The sequence below is a fragment of the Caretta caretta genome, chromosome 2 (assembly GCF_965140235.1).
Source record: "Caretta caretta isolate rCarCar2 chromosome 2, rCarCar1.hap1, whole genome shotgun sequence".
In the NCBI taxonomy this organism is placed as follows: domain Eukaryota; kingdom Metazoa; phylum Chordata; order Testudines; family Cheloniidae; genus Caretta; species Caretta caretta.
The window spans coordinates 162,790,105-162,815,715 of record NC_134207.1 but is presented as its reverse complement, the minus strand read 5'-3'; the positions used below and the strand labels follow the sequence as shown (position 1 = coordinate 162,815,715).

At 39.4% G+C, this 25,611-nt stretch overlaps 1 protein-coding gene across 10 annotated transcripts in view; it reads left to right on the top strand.

Annotated features, from left to right (window-relative positions):
* Nucleotides 1-25,611, top strand: part of FHOD3 (formin homology 2 domain containing 3) — a 611,695-nt gene that overhangs the window by 299,113 nt on the left and 286,971 nt on the right. For all 10 annotated transcript variants that reach the window (XM_075125568.1, XM_075125567.1, XM_075125566.1 and 7 more), the window contains exon 5: nt 19,617-19,722. In XM_075125568.1, the coding sequence (XP_074981669.1) occupies nt 19,617-19,722 (106 nt within the window). The remainder of the gene's footprint in view (nt 1-19,616; nt 19,723-25,611) is intronic.

Here is a 25,611-nt window from a genome sequence, read left to right as displayed (position 1 = left end):
GTATCATCCTTGTTTAGCAAATTCATATATATTTAAAATCTCAACACTTTTGCATGTCTTACAGAAGGCACATATATTCTCCCTAAATAGGGAAGGACAATTTCTTTTAATTGGCAGAACTGTTGTTTTACCCTAAATTAAACCTGAAGATATACCGGTTATGTTGTGTGTACCCTGTGTATAGGATGACTGACCTTGCTTCTTCTCTTCCTCTGTCTGCTGTCCTCTAAGCAATCACTGCAATATTAATGAGGAAAGATATGAGTCTTATCTATAATTTACCATCCTATAGACTTTTCTCTCTGATATTGGGTGGATATAGGGACAGATGCATGAGTGATGTTTGGTGATTTTAGCAGTTTGAATGTCTGGCAGATCCTTGTGCCTCCTTTCCAGAGACCACTCAGAGAATAATTTAATGGAGGAATGTCTTTTCTTCAAAGTTTTAAATATTTTTTTAAAGTTCAGATAAATGAGCAATACAACCAAAAGATCTCAGATCAAAGTCTTGGGGCTACATTATTTCCCAGTGCCCCTGATAGGCTGAGTACCAAATGTCAGTCAATCCTCTTTATGGTAGAACTGCAAAACCCTTCCAGGATGTTAAATATTTTGTGAGCTTTTATCAACTTTCTGGGACATAACTTTTACATTAAAATCTTTATTTTTCCCAGTATTTTAGTGATTAATATTGAAATCACCACATTTACCCAAAATATGATGTAGAATTACATATTTACTAACAGTTTAAAATAACCAAAACACCATACTTTGGGGGTGGGGGGAATATGCAAATTAGCAAGAATAGTATTTGGTCTACATTTTTTTCAGCATCCGACACCAACAATTTTTACATTTTTGCTTTGATGATATTTCTGTGATGCAGTTTGAAATTTAGTCCCTGAAACAGGCTTCTGTTCATGTGCTGTCCTGGGGTGGGAAACCAGATATGGGGGATTAATGGCTGTAAATAAAATGTTTCACTTTTCAGCAAATTTTGATGCCCACTCATTCATGCCAAGATGGAAATACATAACCAGCAATAGTTTGGTGTATATTTGAAATGTCTTCAACTTGGCAAGAAATGATCTAGTCTTTTAATACATTAATGTCAGACTGTTCTACTAGCTGGCAACAGAAATACTCTGGAGATGCTTATAAGACTGGAAAAGAAATTTGCTGGCGTTTGCTGTTTGATAACTAGCCAATTGACTCATTGCAATGTTGTGCTAGGACATTGATACTTTAAGGGTAAGTTTTCTGCATAATCCACAGGGAGCTAGGAGTGCAACTCCCATTATAAGTTGTTTACCTGCTCTAAAAATGTACCCATTGACCTGCAGTGGTTGTTGGGAATGTCTTAGATATAAACATAAACATATACATATATAAACAAGACAAAATGCTGTTCTGTGTTGTATTGTTCAGCAGTCTTTTTGCACTGGTAATGCGATGGTGTGTAGGGGAAGTGAAATATGTCACAAGTCAACATTTGTTTAGTATTTTCTTTTCTTTTGAGAGACCATCCTGGCCATTCTTGTCCTTCAACTTCCACGAGATGTGAGTGTAGAACGTTATTAATGGCTCACATAGATTTATTTATAGCAGGTCAAACTACTGACTTTGTTTATCACTTATACTTGGCCTTAGAGATATATAAGGTGTAGCAATAAATTAGATGTTTTCCTTAAGATTCTAAACATTTTATGATACCTGAAGTAGGGAAGATCTCATTATTTGTTAAACTTCTATTCCAACAATTCCTAAAGGGAATGGTCAGGCTAAGGGCCCCATTGTGCTAAGTGCTCTAGGAACTGTATGAACATGCAAGAATAGGTGGTCCCTGCCAGGAAAATCAGTCTAACTAGACAGAGCAGACAAAGAATAGGGAAGAAGGATGTAACGTAAAAAGCAAGTTGTCAGGTGATGATTGGTGTTTATCATGTTATTGTCCCATTTTTACATATATGTATATTTAATAGGTTGGAGCAAGAGGGAGGGTGGAGGATGTAAGTGGACAGGGAGATGAAGCAGGAAGAGTCAGGAAATGTGAGGAGGTAGTTGGGAGGGAAGACAAGACTGGGAGAGGAACATAGAGGGTAGGGGAAGTGAGGCTAGCAGGGGAGGAATTGTGGTGAAAGGTGGGCGATTGAAGCAACAGCCAGACAGCAGAAAGAAAAGGATATCATGAGTCAAAGCTGAAAACAGAGTCTGATTAGATCACCTGTGTCTAGGTACACCTCACTCTCCTACCCCATACACACATCCTATTGATTCCGCCACTCCCCCGTATCCCCTGACTGAAATATGGGAAGTGTCTACTTCAGGCAGACGGCCCCACCTCTAGGGTCTGCTCTTCTTCACCCCACCAGATGGCTGGCCAAGGGGGGCCAGAGCCCTGAATGCAGAAAACATCTGTGGATGGGGAATACTTGGATCTGGGGTCTAAGAGAGTTTGGAGGAAAGGAAGCTTCCTCTTCCAAGCCAGTGGATTGACAAAAAGTCACCTTGAAGCTTCTCTGCTGACCCTACTATTCTCCATTAGGCTATGTCATAGCTGCTGGGCCCTGTATGCTGTCTCTAATGTGTTTAGGTCTGTGGATCTAGAGAGCTGCCTTTCCCACCCGCATCCACTCCCACTGCATCCCCAATTCACTCTTCCACAGTGCTGCTGAGAAAGGGACAGCAAAGTTCCACGTCATGATTCCCTCCCCCCCCTCCCGCACTGCCTGGCCTCTCTGCTTTTGCATAGCAGCAGCATAGTATTGTGCTGTTTTTAAGGACCTACTGGCCTGGGGAATGTGGGACACAGCTTTTGACTCATAGTTTTGAGGCATTTTTACTACTCCATCTCTAAAGCAACCATTAGTTGACAGGTAAAACAAGATTAAGCCTGTTTCTAAATTGGCTGCCTTTCAATTATTTATAATGTTTCACTTTATTATAGAATCATTGTAGTCAGAGCTAGGTCATCTTGTCCACTTCCCTACGTGCTTGTTCTTTCCAGTATATTCTTGAGTATTTTGTCCAGATAACATAGAAACATAGAAACTGCCATAATGGAGCTGAGCAGTGGTCTGTCTAATCCCATATCCTGTTTATAATAATGATCATAATCAGATGCTTCAGAGGAAAATGCAAGAAACACAACAGTGGACAATTATAAACTAAACTGTCTGTAGGCAAAGTTCCTTCTTAGCCATTTCTGTTAGAGATTGGCTTATGTAGTGAAGCAGGAAGGTTTATATTCCTTAAATTTTCTGTCTAACCTGTGTATGTTCCCATTATGCATATAAATATCTCATCCTTCTCGAATCCTTTGTAACATTTGGCCTTAAATGATACTTTATGGCAATGAGCTCCATAGGTTGAGTATTTGTATATAGTTCTGAAATGGTGGCCTTTCAAGTTCATTGATAGTCTTTTTGTTCCTGTACTATGGGAAATGGTCAATAGGAGCAACAACTATACCTTCTCTAAGCCACTCATTATTTCATATGTATGTATTCTTTTATTCATCTCTTCTCTATAAGTAAGAGTGAAATAGGGCTTCCACCATTTCTTTTGGGAAACTCTCCCACAGCCTGTATGTAGAATTGCTAAGGAATTACCTTCAATCTCCTAGATGTCATTACACGTAATGACAGGTTTCAGAGTAGCAGCCGTGTTAGTCTGTATTCGCAAAAGAAAAGGAGTACTTGTGGCATCTTAGAGACTAACAAATTTATTTGAGCATAAGCTTTTGTGAGCTACAGCTCACTTCATCGGATGCATTCAGTGGAAAATACAGTGGGCAGATTTATATACATAGAGAACATGAAACAATGGGTGTTACCATACACACTGTAACCAGAGTGATCACTTAAGGTGAGCTATTACCAGCAGGAGAGTGGGGGGGAGGGAGAGAACCTTTTGTAGTGATAATCAAGGTGGGCCATTTCCAGCAGTTGACAAGAACGTCTGAGGAACAGTTGGGGGGGAAATATTTTTACTTTGTGTAATAACCCATCCATTCCCAGTCTCTATTCAAGCTGTCAGGAACAGTATCCCCGATAATGTCACGGCAAACCTGGTGGCTGAACTTTGTGACTTTGTCCTCAGCCATAACTATTTCACATTTGGGGACAATGTATACCTTCAAATCAGCGGCACTGCTATGGGTACACGCATGGCCCCACAGTATGCCAACATTTTTATGGCTGACTTAGAACAACGCTTCCTCAGCTCTCGTCCCCTAATGCCCCTGCTCTACTTGCACTACACTGATGACATCATCATCATCTGGACCCATGGAAAAGAAGCCCTTGATGAATTCCACCATGATTTCAACAATTTCCATCCCACCATCAACCTCAGCCTGGACCAGTCCACACAAGAGATCCACTTCCTGGACACTACGGTGCTAATTAGTGATGGTCACATAAACACCACCCTATACCGGAAACCTACTGACTGCTATTCCTACCTGCATGCCTCCAGCTTTCATCCAGATCACACCACACAATCCATTGTCTAGAGCCAAGCTCTACGATACAACCGCATTTGCTCCAACCCCTCAGACAGAGACAAACACCTACAAGATCTCTATCAAGCGTTCTTACAACTACAGTACCCACCTGCTGAAGTGAAGAAACAGATTAACAGAGCCAGAAGAGTACCCAGAAGTCACCTACTACAGGACAGGCCCAACAAAGAAAATAACAGAACGCCACTAGCCGTCACCTTCAGCCACCAACTAAAACCTCTCCAATGCATCCTCAAGGATCTACAACCTATCCTGAAGGACGACCCATCACTCTCACAGATCTTGGGAAACAGGCCAGTCCTTGCTTACAGACAGCCCCCCAACCTGAAGCAAATATTCACCAGCAACCACACACCAGAACCACTAACCCAGGAACCTATCCTTGCAACAAAGCCCTTTGCCAACTGTGTCCACATATCTATTCAGGGGACACCATCATAAGGCCTAATCACATCAGCCACACTATCAGGGGCTCGTTCACCTGCGCATCTACCAATGTGATATATGCCATCATGTGCCAGCAATGTCCCTCTGCCATGTACATTGGTCAAACCGGACAGTCTCTACGTAGCCAGGCCAATTCTGTTGAATAGATCGATGACACTATATTGACGTGATATTTAAGATCCCGAAGAAAAGGAAACATTGACGGTTGCATCAGCATTTCAACTCAAAAACCAATGTTAAATGTTTTCATTTTTGAAAATGTTAATTCTGATGGGGGCTTATGAAAAGGGCTCCCAGAGAGTATTTTAATATCAAAAATATACCAGAATAAAAGAATAAATGGACACAAATCGGACGTCAAGAATTATAACATTCAAAAACCAGTTGGAGAACACTTCAATCTCTCTGGTCACTCGATTACAGACCTAAAAGTTGCAATTCTTCAACAAAAAAACTTCAAAAACAGACTCCAATGAGAGACAGCTGAATTGGAATTAATTTGCAAACTGGATGCAATTAACTTAGGCTTGAATAAAGACTGGGAGTGGATGGATCATTACACAAAGTAAAACTATTCTCCTCCCACCGCCACTGTTCCTCAGACCTTCTTGTCAACTGCTGGAAATGGCCCACCTTGATTATCACTACAAAAGGTTTTTCCACCCCCGCTCTCCTGCTGGTAATAGCTCACATTAAGCATTGTTTCATGTTCTCTATGTATATAAATCTCCCCACTGTATTTTCCACTGAATGCATCCGATGAAGTGAGCTGTAGCTCACAAAAGCTTATGCTCAAATAAATTTGTTAGTCTCTAAGGTGCCACAAGTATTCCTTTTCTATTACATGTATTGATATATATTGAGAGACCCAGTACTGGAGCAGTCACAGTTTAGTTCTCAATTATATACATAAGCACGCTATTTCCTGTCAATTTCCAGTTTTATCTCTCTGGAAAGATACAATCAACCATCTCCCTCACGAAGGGCTCAGTTTGTCTGCAAAGCTCTTGGGCAATGAGCAAATTGATGACAGTCTCACAAAATAAATAGGGCAGCTCCATGGGACTATGTTAAGAAATGCATGTACAAACACAAGTAGAAAACTACAGTGAAAAACACTACCGGAATGTCCCCAGTATTCTCATCTAGGAGTATTTTGTCACCAATGCCATATAATGTTCAGAATTGAAAAAATATGAACTTAGGTTCTTCAGGACTGTGTGGAAAAACTGTTCATATCTGGTTCTGTGCTCTGTTTTTCGTTTGTGTTTTAAATGGAATTATCCACCTCAATGCAAACCAGAGGTTAAAATAATAATGTAAGACAGGGTTTGAATCCTATAATCAGTGGTTTAGTTAAGAACAACAGGTGGTCTCTATACAGAGTCCTATCTTTGGTGCTCCTTACATAATTTATATTCAACCAGCAGGACAGTATGAGGCATCTCATTGAACTTTAAAACTTTCTTGATTTCCGTCTTTCTTCAAGGTGCATTTGTTATAGCTGATACGGCCCAGGAAGCAACCTAAAATATACTAAAGCAAACAGTGATGATTGAATTACAGGAGTATATAGTAGTAGGCCCTTCTGGATTTGTGATTTAATATTTTAATTACACTAATAATTTTATAGTCCAGAAAACAGAACTGTAATTTAAAGTATGGGAAAGTGACTATAAAATATATTGTGACAGTCCATATTTATACTCCTTCAATCACTTCCTGATCACGTTGGCGCAGTGTGCGTGCCAAAATGAGATTTTTTTCTAAACTAAGCTATCATTGGAAGCTCAACTTCGTATATAAAAAAACCCACAACTTGTTGCTTATACAATTAAAAAAACTGGACTTTGGGATTTAGCTGGAATTTCGTTCTGCGATATGTGACACAGAACTGAACACAGCATGTTCTTTTGTTTCGACACTAAGGTAGGAAAGTTGACAGGGATAATTTTGTCAGTAACTTCAGCGGATTTAACACACAAAGTACTTTGGGAGCAGATATAGGTAATTACAAATAATCATGCCTGTGATATATGGGCCAGATTCCTAGCTGTGCAACTGAGAGGAGGGACAAAAAGGAATTGGTTGCTGGTTCTGCACAGACTCTGGCATAGATTAAAAAAACCCATAGGCTATTGTTACCTATGCTAGCTGCCTCTGGACCACATACGGGCTATATACCAACTATGGATAGCTAAAGTGCAGTGCGATCTGTCCACACCCTAACATGCCTACTACACTGGGGTCTTCAAGGAAATAGACCTGTAGGAGCCAGCTATGATGGCTCTGCAAGCACTGGGGCTGCCAAAGCCAGAGGAATCCTCGGAAAGGGAGACCTGGCTGCTTCTGCTCCCTTTGTGCCACCAGAAATGCAAAATCGGGGCAGAGCAGGCCAAAGAGTCTTGCCCTATATTATCTTTTTTAAAAGACTGGATCCTTCCATTCTTCCTCATTTGCATGCCAGTAGAGGAGTCTTGGCAGTTGTTTTGGAATATAGCTTCTCATTTTATTCCAGTATGGTATTCTCACACTGAAGAATAAAAAAAGGGTAGAGGGCAAATACATTCCTTGTGTTCTTTTCTTCACTGAGATAGTTTATCCTAACAAAGCCTTAATTTACATTATACCACTTGCTGTGCTTTTTCTTCCCCTTCCCTCTCCACTCATCTCTAGCTCCCTTCAAGCTAATTTATATCACCAAATGAGAAAATCCTAATCCTAAACCCAGCTCAACTTTCTGATCCTAGGTTGAGTTTGCAGGGCAGGCAGTTAGAAAAAACACATCCTTTTACTTCTAAGATGATAATATTTGATTTGAAAGTAACTGAGGAATAATAAACCTGGGACCCCACAATACTATTTTATGGAATAACTTTTCAGAGTAGATTCACACTTTAAGGAATCTTAGTATTATCATTATTTATTATTGTTGTTAGTATTATCATTATTATTTTCTAGTGCAGCAGTGCCTAGTGGCCCCTGCTTCAGATTGTGCAATTCACACTTCAATGAACAGCTTCACTACCGCAGCAGAGTGTGAGGGGCAGTTGCAGAAGTACCATTAATTAATAAGCACAAGCGAGAACAATGATTCCTTCAGTCCTCCCGCTTTAGAAGTAGAAATTGCCATAGAGTTCCGCGTAAAATTCTGAGTTAGCAACACCACTAATTGTAGGGCTCTGCATTAACTGATTCTCACTAAAAGTTGTTGAACTGTTGTCGGTTCAATGTCAGTGAGTCTGCCCTTAGTCCCTGAATTGTTTCAGGTAGGATTTAACTTTCTCACATTGTAAAACATTGCATGACAAATTTGCGAGACAATGTGATATCTTGCAATGTAGCAATGGGAATTAGTGTGACATTAAGACACAAGAATGCATATTCAGACATAAAGATTTTATTCTGTATGACAGAAACCATAGTTAAGGTTACAATTTAGTCACAGGTATTTTTATTAAAAGTCATGGACACGTCATGGGCAATAAACAAAAATTCATGGCCTGTGATCTGTCCATGACTTATACTATAAATACCCCTGACTAAATCTTGGAGGGGGTCACTGCTGGGGGGCGTCCTGGGGGGGGATACTGCTGGTGGGGGAGGAGTCGGGGCCAGTGGCTCCAGCTGCTGGGGGCCACTGAGCACCAGCTGTTCTGGCCGCCCAGGGGCCACCGAACAGCAGCTGTTCTGGCCACCCCTAAGACCACTGCTCAGGTAGTTCCTGGGGCCAGCTGCCCCAGGTTGCCCAAGCAGCAACTGATGCGGCTGGCCCGGGGCTGCTCCAGCAGTGGCTGGCTGAGGGGCGCCTGAGTGGCTGGTGGCAGAGTCGCTCCAGCAGCGGCTGGAGTGGCTGTCCCTGGGGCCACCTAAGAAGCTGGCACCAGAGCCAGCTGCTTGGGCAGCCCTGGGGTAAGCCACACGCAGAAGTCACGGAGGTCGCAGATAGTCATGGAATCCGTGACTTCCGCAATCTCCGTGACAAACACGGAACCCTAACCACAGTAAACTCAGGTTTAATTCCTAGCCCTTGTCTGCTCCTAACTAGAACCATGTGGAGGCTTTGCATGGGGGGGGGGGAAGAGTGACACTTCTCTTTCAATGGAGAACACATCTGGCCAGGTCAGGTTTGTGCCACACAGAGGACTCCTGTCTTGTAAACAGTCTTCAAAAGTGATTTTTTTCCATCTGTTCTTGGCAAGGAAGTTCCATGGTTTTCTTTCAGATGTGGTCATCACCACAGCTACCCATGCCTTTATCAGTTCCAGAATGCAATGTGTTCTATGTTTGCAATTAGAAAGTTGGCTGGTACAGACTGCGCCTGCCTGCTTATTCAGTGATACCTCACGAGAGGAGGGCAAGCTGACAGCACCCAGGTTCCTGGTTTAAACAAGCTAGTATCAGAGTGGCTGTGACATGCAGCTTTGTAAAGTGGTGGGGGCAAGATGTATGGAGTAGGAATAAATATGGGAATCCTCAGGTTTCCCAGAGGGATATGGAAATGTCTTAGAAAAAAGGCATAAAAATGAGTTGCTCTTTTAGTGAAAATCCCCAGGCGCATATATATATATGTATTGGACATGTAAAACACAAATATGTGGTTATCCGAATGTGATTAGCAAGTAACTAATCCAAAATCCCCAAATGCTTAGAATACAGCTGTTTGCAGTGGTGTTAGAGCTGATTTTTTTTTAAAGTTTATTGCATTCTGTTTTTCTGGGAGATAATTTTCTGAAAAATCTTTTCCTGTTAGGAGAATATGTTCCTGTGACAGAAATAAAATAACAAATAACACTGAGGGGAGGAACTTTTAAAACACATGGTCCATGGAAATAGCAGGCTTTGGAAAGGCTTAAGTATAACAGTTTGTTTCTAAATATTTATATATTACATTTGCCAGCCTCTCACTTAACAAGCAAACTTTAAATAGTTTAAATATATTCAGGGTTCTGTTTGATGGCTTATTGGAATAAAATAGTGTAAAATTGAAAAGCAATATAATTATAACAACATAATTGTTCCTGGTTTTGCTGCTGATTTGCTTGCTTTTATTAGGGTTTTATCTGTTCCAAACTTATCAATGGGTGTTTAAAATATATTTAGCTGACAGGGCCACCAGTATCTTTTTGTAAAGTTCTTAAGTAGCTGGTCTTTGTGTTACTTCACAATCTTTATGGTTGTAGGAGCTTAGAAGGAAGCTTATGGAGATTTGGCTGTATTTTGCTTCTTTTCTCATCAGTGCTTTAATGCCTGCTGATTAAGGGGTCATAAATCTTAGCAATATTACTGGAGAGTTCCATTTCCCTACCAAATGACAAACCTTCTTCTGCCCCTGTTAGTTGTTATCATACACATGCCACAACTACTTGTCTTTCATTGGTGCTGCTCGAATAATCTATAGAATGAATGATCTTTTTCAGGAAATGGTGAACCACTTGCCATTGCTAGAATAGCCTTTACTCTTGAGGTCACCTAACTTGGCAAGACAGTGAGTTAATGGGTTTGAAAAGATTACCCTAGTACAGAGACGATGTAAATATTTTCCTTTCAGTTTAGGATATGTGGATTTGGATTCCTTTCATCTTTCTTTGCACATTCCAGATGTTTGCTTCTTTCCCTACATCATATATACATGATGGAATAGATAATGTACAGAGTGCAAATTTTTGTCTACAGTATGATGTGTTTATACTCTGCTGCATTACACCTTCTTTTCTCCTTTTATTGGTGAAAGGAGGAGTACCTTAAGAGCCTTTTAAAATTCAGTTTTGGTGTGTTTATTCAGTGGTTTTCAAAGTAGTCTGGTTAAAGTTTCCACATCCCCTTCATTTCCTCTGCAGTCCTAATGCAATATATCTCAGTTCAGTCAAGGATGAATCTACAGGGTAACAGTTTACTACCTCAGCCCTTTTGATAACATTAAATAAATCAGCTTTCTTGATTTCATTTAAAAAAGAAAAAGCAATGATAACTAACTATAATACATACTGCATATCACATTGAGAATTAAAAGGATATTGTCAGGTTTTTTGTTTGTGAATAATATTCTGGTAGAAGTACAGACATAAAATAACTATGCATCCATTCCCATAAAGATTTGGAGGGAGATTTCTAAGGACTTGTACACATTACCACTGATATCGGTATAACTTATGTCACTCCTGGGTGCAAATAAGCCACCTCCCTAAGCGACACAAGTTGCACCAATGTGCCGATGTGGACAGCTCTCCCACTGACATAGCTACCACCTCTCATGGAGGTGATTTTATTAAGCTGATAGGAGAGCTCTCTTCCCTCAGCATAGAATGTCTTTTCCAGACGTGCTACAGTGTCACAGCTGCATTGGTGCAGCTGTGCCATTGTAGCACTTCTAGTGTCTACTTGCCCTAAAAAGGTGTAAAGGGCAATTAGGTACCCATCTCCTAACGAAAGTCGTTGTAGATGGGCACCTAAATTCTATATTTTGCCTTTGACAATCTTTTTTTTTTTTGCACCTGAAGAGCCTGAGCTAAAGCTCCCTGACATCAAAAGAAAGACTCCTATTGGCTTTGGATCAGACTTTTTTGGTATCTTTTGGATCTTAGAGGTCTTCCAAAATGGACATGTTAGGTCTTTTAATGTTAAAGATATTCTAGAAACACTGGAACACAGTTATTCTACTTTTCAATATTTCCAGTTGGGCTATTTTGTCCTTAAACAATCCAGAATGGATCATTTTGTCTGTCAACCCAAGGACACTGAAAACTGTTCAGGAAAGGCTCAATCTCTTATCAAGATTTCTAGAAAGGTGCCCATAAAATATTTCTAAAAGAAAAGCAATGTATGCTGAAAAAAATAGTTACCAGCCAATTTTACTGACTTCAATTGTAATTCCTACTGACAATACATATTTGGTTGCTGAGTTCCTTGGATATCAGTGGTCTCTAAATTAGTGCTTAGATGCTAATGCTATTTTTATTAAGTTGAATAAAAGCAATAACCATTTGTTAAAAAGATTGCTGGAAAAATGATTTTGAAGAAGTCTCTTTTTTACACCTTTGGTAAACCTACTCTTACATGGATAATTTTGGGTAACTTTTCAAAATCCTAGATAACTTCTTTTTTTCTGGTATTTTTTTCCTCTGGGGCTTAGTCCCCATATTCTTACAGTATGTTGAAATACCACAAAGATTTGTTTAACCACTGATTTTGGCAACTAAAATAATTTCCTTGCTAGAACCTGTGAATGAGATTCACCCTCTAGTGAATCAGAATGGATTGAGCAGATTTATCTCATCTTAATCATGGATAAACTTACATAAAGCTTACTAGATGAGTTCTAGGGCTTATTACTGCTTTTTTATAACTTTATGGAAAACCATTTTCAGAATGCTGGAAGACCAAGAGACTACTCAAATCATTTCCTTTGAGTATAAATGACATGGCTGTGTGTGTACGTATATGAGTTGAATTATTCTGTGCTTTTATATTAGAGAAACCAGGAGAGAGGAAATTATTTATGTACATTCTCTTTTTGTCACAACAGTACAGAGTCTTTCAAACAATCTAGTAGGCCTGTTTGAAAGGACGGCTGGCCTTCTGGTTAAGAAATTTATTTCACTTATTTAAACAAAAACCTCCTGTACTACATCATGCATTGCACTAGCCTCCTCTGGTCAACAATGTAGTCGTACTGATTTCACCCTAGTCTTTTCCTCCCTCCTTTCTTGTAACTCCCCTATGGGACCGTGGTGCCTGGCTGGGCCACACTGAGAATGCCACACTCAGGGCAGACTGCAAGGAATAGGGCAGACAGTTCCCAAAACTGGTGGTTTATTCTATAATTAAATTCACCAAACCAGTAACAAGAGAGCTTCTGTAATACCACACTGGTTATCAAGAAGCCAAACACAGTCCACTTCAGGCATTCCAGCCTTTGGGTCTTATCTAGACAGCCAAGTCTAGTACAGTATAAGGTCATTAAAACCCTGTTCACCATAAATCAAGTTTTTCCAGTCCCAAAGGATCACACATTATTCCCCAGGTCAATGAATATTTCAGATCTTACCCAAATACACGGTTACAACTAATCCTTAGTAATTAAATCTAAGATTTTTTAATTAAGAGGAAAAAGAAAGAAGAGAGTTATAAATGGTTACAAGGTCAGTATACATACAAATGACTTTTAATTTTCATAGATCAGAATCATAGAAGCAATGTATATCTGCTGGCTTGTAGAAGTCTCTCTGGAATCAGTTCAGTGGGTTATAGTCCAATAGGCAATTCGGGTGTAGAGTCTGTTAGAGGTTTTTCCTTGAGATTTCCAGGATAATCCAGGCGACTACGTGGAGACTTCCATTGAATGTCATATACTTTCCCTGTTAAAGTTTAAGCAGAGCTGAGATGGCAGGATCAGGCCCGAGGCTTCTCTTTTATAGCTCTTCTAGCAGGCTTCTCATAGAAATTGTCACAGCAGGGCCTTCCCTCGAAGCAAAATAGGCAACGCAGATTGCCAGTGGACTGTTGCTTTGAAACGAATCTTCTGTTTCCTATGCATACACAGGTAAACTAGTTACACTCATTCACATGAGGTAATTAACCAGTCCTTCATTATAAGTTAAGATAGTTAAGCTGAAGACAATGTAGATAATATTATTAGTTTCCTGCAGTATCTTACATCTTTGATCTCAAGATTAATTGGGACACAGTCACATACATAATTAAGGCAATTAACACATGAAATGGAATTAGCATCTACCAGTTCATTTGGTTACATTGTTAAACTTCTAACAAGATACAGGTAATCAGATAAATACACTTAGCATCTACCCTTGACTTCTATTACTAGAAATGAATGAGTTGATGATTGCTAGTCTAGTACATCTCTTTGAAATTCACATACATGTGAATTGTCTTGATGCAAATGCCTCTTGTTAAGTTGTTATGGGTCATACAAAGGTTGGCTGGTCTGCCAATGTCACACCCTATTTATGTCTTACTTATTGTTTATTTGCGATGTGGTATTGCCTAGGAGCCCCAAACCTAGACCAGGACTCCATTGTACTAGGTGCTCTACAAACACAGAACATAAAATTGTTTGTAAGCTACTTGGGGGCAGGGATCATGTCTTTCGGATGTATTGGGAGGCAACTAGCAGACTTTTGGTTGCTGAGACAACTAGTATTATAAAATTTGTGTGTGACTTTGCAAAATAAATTGTAGTGCAAATGATATGTGTCCACATGATGGTGTTCCAGCTTCACTTTGTCTCATTGGATCATTTTCATCACTAATGTAACTCTGTTGGCTTCACTGGAGTTAGACCTAGGAGGAATTTGGCACATTGGTTCCAAGGTTTATACTTCTGTTGCATTAATGCAGAAGATCATTCACTGACTTGAGACCACAGAGTGCGATGGGCATTATGACGTGAGTTGAGGGCAAAATGGCAGCTTTAGATTTCAGAGGAACAGCCGTGTTAGTCTGTATTCGCAAAAAGAAAAGGAGTACTTGTGGCACCTTAGAGACTATTGACATTTTTATTTTATGCTGCCTGAATCCTTTTCTCCTTACTCAAGCAAGTAAGTTTAATGGGACTGTTCATGTGAAGTCAATGGGACAAGGTGTGACTACAGTGAGCAAAATGTAGCCCTTTTCAATTTAGTTTAGATCCTTACCATCTGTATAGCTGTTCTGTAATTGTTCTGTACAGACTGGCACATTTGGCTATTTGTGAGATTGGTATTACACAAAAAATAATACACACAGACCAGAATTTTTAAACTTTGGTGCCTACAGTTAATGCTACTACATGAGCACTTCTGATATTTGAGCCACTTTTACTTAGCCGACTAGATATGTATTTAGGTGTAGAATGCATTTTGTCTTGTATCATTTTTTCAGTCAACTGAAAAATGTATGGATTATGACAGGTTATTTTTACGGTGTAACGGCTGCTGCAAAATGTTAGTTTTGGAACTTTACCTTAAAATGCAAATTTTGACAACAGGTTTTACACAAATTAGCGTGAGATAGATTGACTTAGAATTGAAGAGCTCAATCCTCTTACTTGTGCCAACTTGTAATAGATTCCAAGGGCATTTCACTAGCCAAGGGTTGCCAGAGCTCAGCATGCTTTGGCCACAGGCCTCCCAGCATACCTGGACATCCCCTCTATGTCAGGGGCCTTGCAGTAGGTGATATAGGGCCTGCTATATTGACTCTGTGTCAGCCAAGGATTCCCCCACACCAGAAAATCCTCAGTTGCCCAGGTAGGGCAGCTTTAATTCCCTTTTGTGCTTTTGGAGAGACACAAAGTGTGTTTACCATGGGCTGTGATCTGGCCCAAAGTGTCAGAGCCAGATCCTCAGCTGGTGAAAATTGTCTTAATTCCATTGACTCCAGTGGAGCTGATGACAAGCCTGTATGTGTGCATCTCAGCCAAAATCTAGCCTGTTTTATTCAACAAGGGGAGTCACACTATAATAAATATATGCAATATTACCAAACAGACTTCTGTGTGTACTCTGTGGTCCCGCTTTTTGTCTGATCCCTTTCTATATTATTGATACAATCATTACCATGGAGCTGAACACAAAGGTAGAATCACATTATAAAACTTTGAACATCAAGAAAATAGTTTAAAAAAAAATAGAGCAAGTTTATGTCCCCTTCATCGTATCTGCTATTTGCACTTACAATTTAATAGTTTAAATTGAGGACTCCATATGATGGTTTCTAGGGATTGTGAATCTTAAAACAATATATTTACCAGTGTTTCATTAATGTTTAAGAAAAAATATAAATCTATAGAAAAGTGGAGTTCTAAACCAAAGTCTAATGCATATATCCTAATCTGTTTTATTTATTTACCATGGGTTTATGGAGGGAACTAAAGGATGAGCTTGACTTGAGTTGGCTTCTCCTTTTTATGCTTTTCAATAGGATAAATAATTCTTAGCTGGGGGTAAAATATTTTGGTTGACATCTTTCACCTCTTCCTGCATTACTCAATAATCAAATCCTTCCCCACCATTTTCAGCTGACTCAAGATTTGCCGTTGCATAAATTTCCCTCAGAATGCTTTATGGCTTGAAAATATACATGTTCCAACAAATTATTAAAATTATTTAACTCTAGCAAATGTATAAAATTCAGAGCCTAATAAGTGTATTGTCAACATAAAAGACAAACACTTTATTCTTTAGGTGACTTTGCAGTTTTCTAACTCAGTGAGTGCCATCAATTCTATGACAAATAAGAAATAATCTCCAACAAATCTATGTACACTGGACCCTCACTAGAACTATATAGCGCGAATTCGCATATAATGCGGTCACGGCCATGGCTCCCAAATTTAATTACTTTAACTAGAATTCATTTTAACGCAGTCCCCGCTATAACGTGGTCTCTGCGTTAACGCGGTACCGTGCATGGATCCCAAATCCCGCGTTCTAGCGAGGGTCCTGTGTATTTATTATAATTGTGGAGTCTGGACCTATTCCCTTTAGCGCTACAGTATTTGAAAGATGGCAGTTGCCATTTGTGACAGGTCCAGTCACAGGGATCCCCTTGGGACTGTCACCTGATGTGCTGAAATTATCTCTGAGCCCATTTTCCCTGCCAACCTGGACTTCCAGAACCCTATCTTGTTGAGCCAGACAAGCTAGCCTGCTGCAACACAGAACCAGGCCATGCCCCCAAAGCTGCAGACTTTAAGTGAAAACAGCTCTCCAGGTTACCTGACTCCAGCACCCAGAAACCCAGCTCCCAGTGGGATCCAAATCTCGAAAAAATCTGTTTTACTCTGTCTAAAGCTTATACAGGTAAACTCATAAATTGTCTGCGCTCTATCACACTGACAGAGAGATTTGCACAGCTGTTTGTTCCCCTAGGTATTAGTCACTTACTCTGGGTTCACTAATAAACCAAGGTGATTTTATTAAGTATAAAAAGTAGGATTTAAGTGGTTTCAAGTAATAACAGACAGAACAAAGTATGTCACCAAGCAAAATAAAGCAAAAACATGCAAGTCTAAGCCTAATACATTAAGAAACTGATTACAGGTAATATCTCAGTCTCAGAAATGTTCCAATAAGCTTCTTTCACAGACTAGACTCCTTCCTGGTCTGAGCCCAATCCTTTCCCCTGGTACAGTCCTTGTTAGTTCCAGTAGATATTTTAGGTGGTTAGCATGGGCTTTCTCATCACAGGCTGCCCCTTTTATTCTGTTCCATCCCCTTTTATAGCTTTAGCACAAGGTGGGAATCTTTTGTCTCTCTGGGTCCCCACCCCTCCTTCTAAATGGAAAAGTACCAGATTTAAGATGGATTTCATTATCAGGTGACATGGTCATTCTTCATTACCCACGGGCTGGCCCACAAGTACACAGGAAGGCTTTCAGGTAAATAAACCATTTACAGCCAATTGTCCTAGTCAGTGGGAGCCAACAGGATTCTAAACCACCATTAATGGCCCACACTTTGCGCAATTACAATAGGACCTCAGAGTTATACTTCATATTTCTAGCTTCAGATACAAGAATGATACATGCATACAAATAGGATGAACACACTCAGTAGATTTTAAGCTTTGTAATGATACCCTACAAGAGACCTTTTGCATAAAGCATATTCCAGTTACATTATATTCACATTCATAAGCATATTTTCATAAAGCATATGGAGTGCAACGTCACTCCATTGACATCAATTTCTTTGTGAAAACATGTACAGGTTTATGTAAAACCAAATCATTAGATGTATTGGTAATCCACAGGCAACATTAGTATTTGTATTCACAAAGCAGCTAGATCCAGTAATATTTTAAATTTATTAATGCTTATCTGGTTAATTGATTTAGTCACCCCATCAATGGCTGCTTAATTAACTGTCCAGCAGCTTTGTGTAAGTTTAAGCATGTTTTTAAATGGCTTCCTTTTCTTTTATGTAAATGTTTCTCTCTATTCTGTTGGCATGCGTGTGCTAAATACCTGTACTGCTCTCTTCTCTTCAGCAGCTGAAGTACTGTAATCATCAGATTGTGCTGCATAAGAGACTGGTGGTCCAAGAAATGACTTGCATAAATCACCACAAGCAAATTTAACTAATGGCAAATTGTTAACCAAAGTCCAGGAGTGGTATTTTATTAACCAGAATGACAGATGTAGTTAATTATTCTCACAATTATGGATATTGTTCCCGAAATCAACAAGTAGTACTGTTGCCATAATAATTAATGGTTAACAAAACAAACCGGTGATGCTGAAGTTACTAGTTTTCCCTAGTCATCTTATCACTATATATTAAAGGTGAATATGAAACTAATAATATCAAGTGTGCAAAACCATGTCATTTGAAATTATACTTGCCCGGCAAAGTGAATTCTGATGATTTCCGTGAGAAAAGATTCTTCCTTGCAGGGTAGAAGGACTTTTTAAGTGCCAGGAACTTAAATATTAAGGTCATGTAGTCCTACTCTGAGGTAACTGTAAATGTTGACTTTTTAATGGCAGCCACTGTATTTGACACTGATTTTTGCATTATGTAAAATTTTACAATTTTGAATAGATTTTATTCAGTTCCTACTATTTAAGAGAAAAACTTTCTGTGCTATTAGTCTTAGAAATGGATATAAACTTTAAGGGGGAAAAATCTAACCCTCGTGCATACAGTTCTTCTGGATGCTGTCGCTTCCTCATTTCTCTACATTATATTCCTATGTAAAAAAATCAACCAACCAACTGAAAACTTTGGGTCAAATCCTGCAATCCTGACTCAGTTTGTACTGTAGAAAAATTTCATAAAAGAGATGTACTTGTCTAGTAAATTCCAAAGGATGGTTATTAAAAATACCCCTATAGTAAACATAAAATCATTTTGCATGAAATTTTATGAGACTTTTCCATAAGAACGTAGGGGGAATTAACTACCCTTGGTCATTAAATTTACCATTGTATTTTCTCACTTAAAGTTTAATTAATATCACAAATACTATGATAAAAGTAAATATTACAGTGTAGTAAATATCCATATTTTAAATGCTTAGGTTGAAATAATGCCAAGAGACTGAAGTGGTCTATACTTGCTGATATTGCCACAGCTTCTTAGGGTTTGTCTACACTGCAGTTGAACACCCTTGGATGGTCATGTCCAGGGGCTTGCGTGGCTCGCTTGGGCTTGTGGGGCTTGGGCTATCAGGCTGTAAAATTGCAATCCAAGAGGGGGGAGGGTCCCAGAGTTTGGGCTCCAGACCGAGCCCCGACGTCTACGCTTTAATTTTACAACCCTGCAGCCCAAGTCAGCTGACATGGGTCAGCTGTGGGTGTTTAATTGCAGTGTAGACATATCATGAAAAGGCCTCGTCTACACCTAAAAATAGATTGACCAAGCCACATTGCTCTGGGCTGTGAAAAAATTCACACCCTGAATGCCATAGTGTGGTCAACCTGACATCCGGTATAAACGTGGCTTGGTTGATGGAAGAATTCTTGGTCCAGTTCTGACTTATAGAAAAAGAGTATGCTCATATCATTTCATTTGAATAGAAAGTAAAAACCACAGCCCATATATTTTAGTTCATATTATTGTGACAAAAAAATGTTTCCTTGTCTTTGAGATTTGTAACGTAGTATCTCTGTTTTCTCTCCCTTTGTCTTCTTTGGCAGGATGACAAGGATTTGGTTCATGAGTTTGTTGTGGCTGAAGGCCTGACTTGCTTGATAAAAGTGGGAGCTGAGGCAGACCAGAACTATCAGAACTACATCTTAAGAGGTACAGTAAGTGAACGCAGAAGCTGTGTTTCCTGCAGTGAATCTCACTGACAAATCTGCTCCAACCTACTACATCAAGGATTCAAACATGTTTGAATAATTTGCAGTGGTTAGCTGTTCATAATTAGTTGGGTCTCCCAGTGAGTGAGTTTTTATATGTTGTGGAAGAGAGTTACTTTTAGAGCAGTGGAATAGATTCCATGCAAATACATCATCAGTCCATCATGACAGTCTCCTAAGCAAACTAGAGAAATATGGTCTTGATGAATTTACTATAAAGAGAGTGTACAACTGGCAGAAAGACCATACTCAAATAGTAGTTATCAATGGTTTCCTGTCAAACTGGGAGGGCATATCTAGTGGGAATCTCATAGGGGTCTGTTGTGGATCTGGTACTATTCAATAATTTCATTAATGACTTGGATAATGGAGCAGAGAGAATGCTTATATAATTTGCAGATGACACCAATTTTAACAAGATGAAATTCAATAAAGACAAGTGCAAAGTGCTTTCCACAGGAAGGAAAAATCAAATGTACAACAACAAAATGGGGAATAACTGGGTGGGCAGTAGTACTGCTGAAAAAGATCTGGGGGTTACAGTGGATTGCAAGTTGAATATGAGTCAACAATGTGATACAGTCGTGAAAATGACTACTATCGTTCTGGGTGTATTAACAGTATGGGAGGTAATCATCCCAGGCTGGTCAGCACTGCTAAGGCCTCAGCTGGAGTCCAGCGTCCAGTTCTGGGTGCCACACTTTAGAAAAGATGTGCACAAATTGAAGAGAGTCCAGAGGAGAGCAACAAAAATGATAAAAGGTTTAGAAACCCTGACCTGTCAGGAAAGGTTAAAAAAACTGGGCACGATTAGTCTTGAGAAAAGAAGATTGAGGGTGGACCTGTTAACAATCTTGAAATATGTAAAGAGATGTAAAGGATGGTGATGAGTTTTTCTCCATGCCCCTGAAGGTAGAACAAGACATAATGGGCTTAATCTGCAGCAAGGGAGATTCAGGTTCAATATTAGGAAAAAGCTCTGGACTAGGCTTCCAAGAGAGGTTGTGGAATCACCATCACTGGCGTTTTTTTAAAACAGTTTGGACAAACACCTGTCAGGAATGGTCTAGGCTTACTTGGTTCTTCCTCGGCAGAGGGCTCTGGACTTGATGACTTCTCAAGGTCCCTTCTCTCCCTACATTTCTATGACTCTATGATCAGGCCGTGTTAAAGGTGAAATGGACATATCACTGACTGGGAGAACTGGAAAATTTAAACATGACTAGGCGCATTCTCTTCTCTCCTCCCTTTGTCAATCCCTATGACTATGTTATTAAGCCCTATTAAAAGACTTCTGCAACTGCAGACACAATTTTATAGGATGTTTTTGAAAATTTGGCCTATTGAGTTTGAAAGGCTTCTTAGCTCTGTATGTGGGGGAGAGAACCATATCATTCACAGCATCAGTTTAAAAATCGCCCTATCTCAGAAGCAGCAGTGGTTTTCATTTAACAAGAAAGCCCAGGTTGCAAGCAGTGGCAGTTACTCCAGCTTGTCTTTGATCCTCTTTAGCCACCAAACAAGGGTTCCAGCCAATTGCAGCTTCTCCTTGCCTCCTTCTCAGGGGCTGGGGTAGGTGGGAGAGTGTTCATATGAGAGGACCTGTAAAACCCTGATGGTTTCACCACCAGCAGCCCCTCTTGGTAAACAGGGAGACTCAAGAAGAATGCATGTTAGCCAGATGCTCCATTTAAATACTTCCATGGTGCTGTTTATAAGAGTCTTTACAGTTATCAGCCTGGTTCATTTACCTTTCATAAAACCCTCAACAGAAAAACAAACCACACACTGAGGAGCCAAATACAAATTAAATACATAAATAGACAGAAAGCTGGCTTAAGAGCTAGGTATTCTAGATCTACATTATTTAAAATAGTACATTTGAGTAGAAAGTATCCTTTTAAATAAGAGACTCAAAGACAGGACCAATACAGACAACAGTGTGTTAAAAACAAACTGCCTGTTTCTGCAACAGTAATGGTATAATAACTATACATGTTATTTTGAAGGCTCTGAGATAATACACAGCGAAGCAAGGCAAGCTCACAGAAAAATAATACATGAACACTAAATAAGATCCTGTCTTTACAGCTCTGAGGAAAAGTTATGCAGAAGCAATTAGCCAGAACTACACTAAGGAAAAAATAGAAAAGAAAATAAGAAAACAAATACAGTGGGGAAAAAAAATCTGATCCTCAGGTGGTGTTCATTGGTGGAGCACCATCCACTGGCATGGAGCTTCACTAATAAACACTAGCTGACAATCTGGCCCTCTATCTCTAGAGATTTTACGGAGAGTAAACGTTTCGGATATAGGAAATATCCAAGAAAATTTGCCAAATAAATTAGTGAGAAACATGGATTTCCCTCTAGGATTACAGTGAGTCTTCCTTACTTGAGCATAGTAATTGCATACAATAGTGCTAAGGTTTCAGAGTAATAATCTATTAATATTAGGCAAGTCAGCTTTTTAATGCTTGCATTTTGCATTGTCTGTATGATGTGGCCTCATCTTTGCGAGTTCACAGCATGCTATCTGTACCTCCACCTTCTTGGAATGTCATTTGACATCACAGGTTGAATGAGTGGCAGTAACACATCCATGCACATCATCTGCTTTTCAAAAATAACTAAATAATGTATTTATGTATTCCCAGAAGGACATCCGAATGCCATCAGATTTAGGAGGGTTAAAATGGTCAAATTCTATACTTTCATGTGGGAAAACTGTATGTGTTATAGGCCTGATTCAAAGCAAAATGAAGTAAATGAAAGTTTTTCCATTGATTTAGGTGGGCTTTGTTTGGATCAGACCCGTAATATTGATGTTCACAGCATGTGCATATGAAGCTTGCTTTTCAGTGGTTGAACCAAGAAAACTGGTATGCAACCCTGTTGCCTTATTATCAACAGGTGACCATCTAGACAGGTTAAAAAAACTAACTAAATAAAATACCACTGTATGCAAGTGTGGATGAAAATCTTGGTTATTAAGTATTTATAGGGCTATGAGCCATATAAGGCACATCTGAAAGTAGAGTTTATTTTTGGAGATTTTAATGTTTTGCTGGTGGATCAAACTGCAGTCTCTCTCTCTCTCTCTCTCTCTCTCTCTCTCTCTCTATGTATATATATATATATATATATATATATATCCCTACCTCTATAAATGTAGTAAAGAAAAAAAACAGACATGTTTTAGCATTTTCCTATATCTGTGTTTTCTTTAGAAATTGAATTTAAGTCCTGACTGACTTTCAGGCTGCTTGAAGTCCATTATTATGTCAAGACTTTGTCAGCTGTTTTCAGTTCCAGGAACCAGTATGTGCTTTCTGTATGTGCAGTGAGATAAAGATAGGCTTGCAAGTACAGTGTATCCAACCCTATCCAAAAATATGAGGAGGCTGTTGAGAAGAAACATTAAGTATACGTCATGTGAGAATAATATTTTTTCTGATTTATTATTTTTGGATGACTGTAGGAAATGGTTTAAGGGTTTTCATGATAACCATGTATGTAATATAAATCTAATATGATGTTTTAAAATGTACAACTGTAGAGTTCTGGTTGAATATAGGGATTTAAAATGCATCAGAATAGGAATTCGAGAAGCTGAGACAGTGCCATGGGCTTTGAACAACATGTTAAGTGATGGCAATACAACAATATAATGAGGTAGCATGTGTCACTGAATGCTTCCAACATGCAAGCAGGGTGTAGCAGCCTCCTAATACCCTTTGCAGTGGGATTTACCCTCCTTCTGGGGAGTGGTCAGCCTAAACTGCAAAAAGGATATGATTTGGCCCAAGTTTCTTATCCCAACTCAATTCCACTGTAGCCTTAACTGAAGGCACTATTCTTCTTCTTTTATTGTAGTGTTGCTATTAACTCCAACCCTAATCAGGACATTTCCTGACTTTCTAGTGCATAAGCATCCAACATTAACTTAGTTATTTTTGGTGGAAGAGTTTAAGAGGTGTTTAGTCAGAGAGATTTCTATGGAATTGGATGCCAGCATCCATGTCAGGACTTAATTTTCCAGAAGCCAGTGGAAGTCCAACAATCACGTTAACATCATTAGGTTGTTTAATGCCAGTCTTTGCTTTCTGGAACTAATTTCATGGGGACAAACTTTGGTTTTTTGGTTCTTCTTTAAGATTTATTTATTGTTTCACTCCAAAGCTTCCTGTTTGTGAGTTTGCTTTTCTGGGCAGTTTAGAATAATCTACTGAGTTTCAAAGCAGAAGGTGCTGCCAGAAGAATGAGTAGTCGAAAGAGTTTCATTTTCTATATTTAGTAAATGAGTAGCAGATAAAAGTGTGTCTATTGCGTAGAATACAGATGAACCAAGGACAGTTTTTGTAAAACTGTTACGTTGCTAAAGGGTGGGACACTTTTATCTATTGGTTGGTGCCCAACAAAGGAGCATTGTATATGAATACCTTTGCAAATGGGTTTTCTTTTGTTATCCTCCTCCAAAGATCCATGCTATGGAGCACTAAACACTGCTTTGTCTCCAGAACATCCTGAAACAATAGTAGCTAGTGCCTTTTCTCTTTGTTTACTTTTCATCTGATGGTTATTTAGCTGCAGTGGTTATTCATTCTCAGTTAATAACCACTGGGCCTAAAGTTACTCAAATAACGTTCCTTTATACTAACTGGAAACAGACGTGTTCAGAAACAGAGTCACTTTTAATCAACACGGGCCTGATTCAAAGCCCACTGTAGTCAATGGAAAGCTTCAATGGACTCCAAAGGAATAATGCCATCAGTGTGGTAAATACCATAGATATGCAATATACTCAAGAATAGGTCACTGATGTAAACACTGAGCAGGAAAAGGGTCTTTGTTAGACATAGCTGAAAAATAATCCAAAAAGGAAGATTTTCTGTTCTTTTTTACTGAATATCCTAGAGCATCTGTTCTATTGTTGAGTTTTCCAGCTACATCCTAACAGTATGTTGATTCCAATGGAATGTGGATGGAGGACGGCAGAAGCGGTGCAAGTCTGGTGGTTTTGGTGGGGGATTTGCAGTTAATAGGGTTAGTTTAAAAATTTGAAAATATACTTTGTACCTTATAGAAATAGCCGTGGTTGTATGGTATTTGAATTTCCTGGGGGTAGCTGAGCAAATCTCAGTGTTGCAAGGATTTTATTTATTTTTTTTATTTTGCTGATCCATCAAACTGCAGTCTCTCTCTTTGGATGTGTATCTCTATATCTGTAGGTCTAGTTAGAAAGACAATATTGAGGTGGGTGTTATCAGAATATTAAAAGAGAAGATGAAAATGGAGAAAAAGTGGAAGAAAAATGTCCAGAGTTGGTAAGGCTTTAATTGTGCATTACCCTTTAATTTGGGGGATTCTTTGCATTTTTTCATGGATAAATTCTCTTTTTGTACAGCAAAGATCAGTGGACCCTAACTTTTTTTGTTTGCACCCTCCCCTTACCTGTTCCGCCCCCCCTTGGGAGCTGTAGTGGGGAACCAGGCACCGGGGTTGGGAGTGGGGCCAGGAGCCAGGGCCAGCAGTAGAGTTGTGGCCAGGTGCCAGGAGCAGGGCCAGAGCCATGGTGGGGAGTCAGGGCTGAGAGCGGGGTTGCGGCAAGGCTCTGGCAGTGGGGCTGAGGTCCGGGTGCCTGGAGTGGGGCCGGGGTGTGTATCCCTAACTGCCTAATTTTGGTTTCAAATCATTACCTAGTTGCTAAAGTTCAAGTTACGTAGGCTGTGGCACCAAGTTATGTAGGCATAAAATAGGGACTTAAATGGGAGACCAGGCCTAGTTAAAATATATATCCCTGTAGATCAAAAGACTAATGTGACAAGAA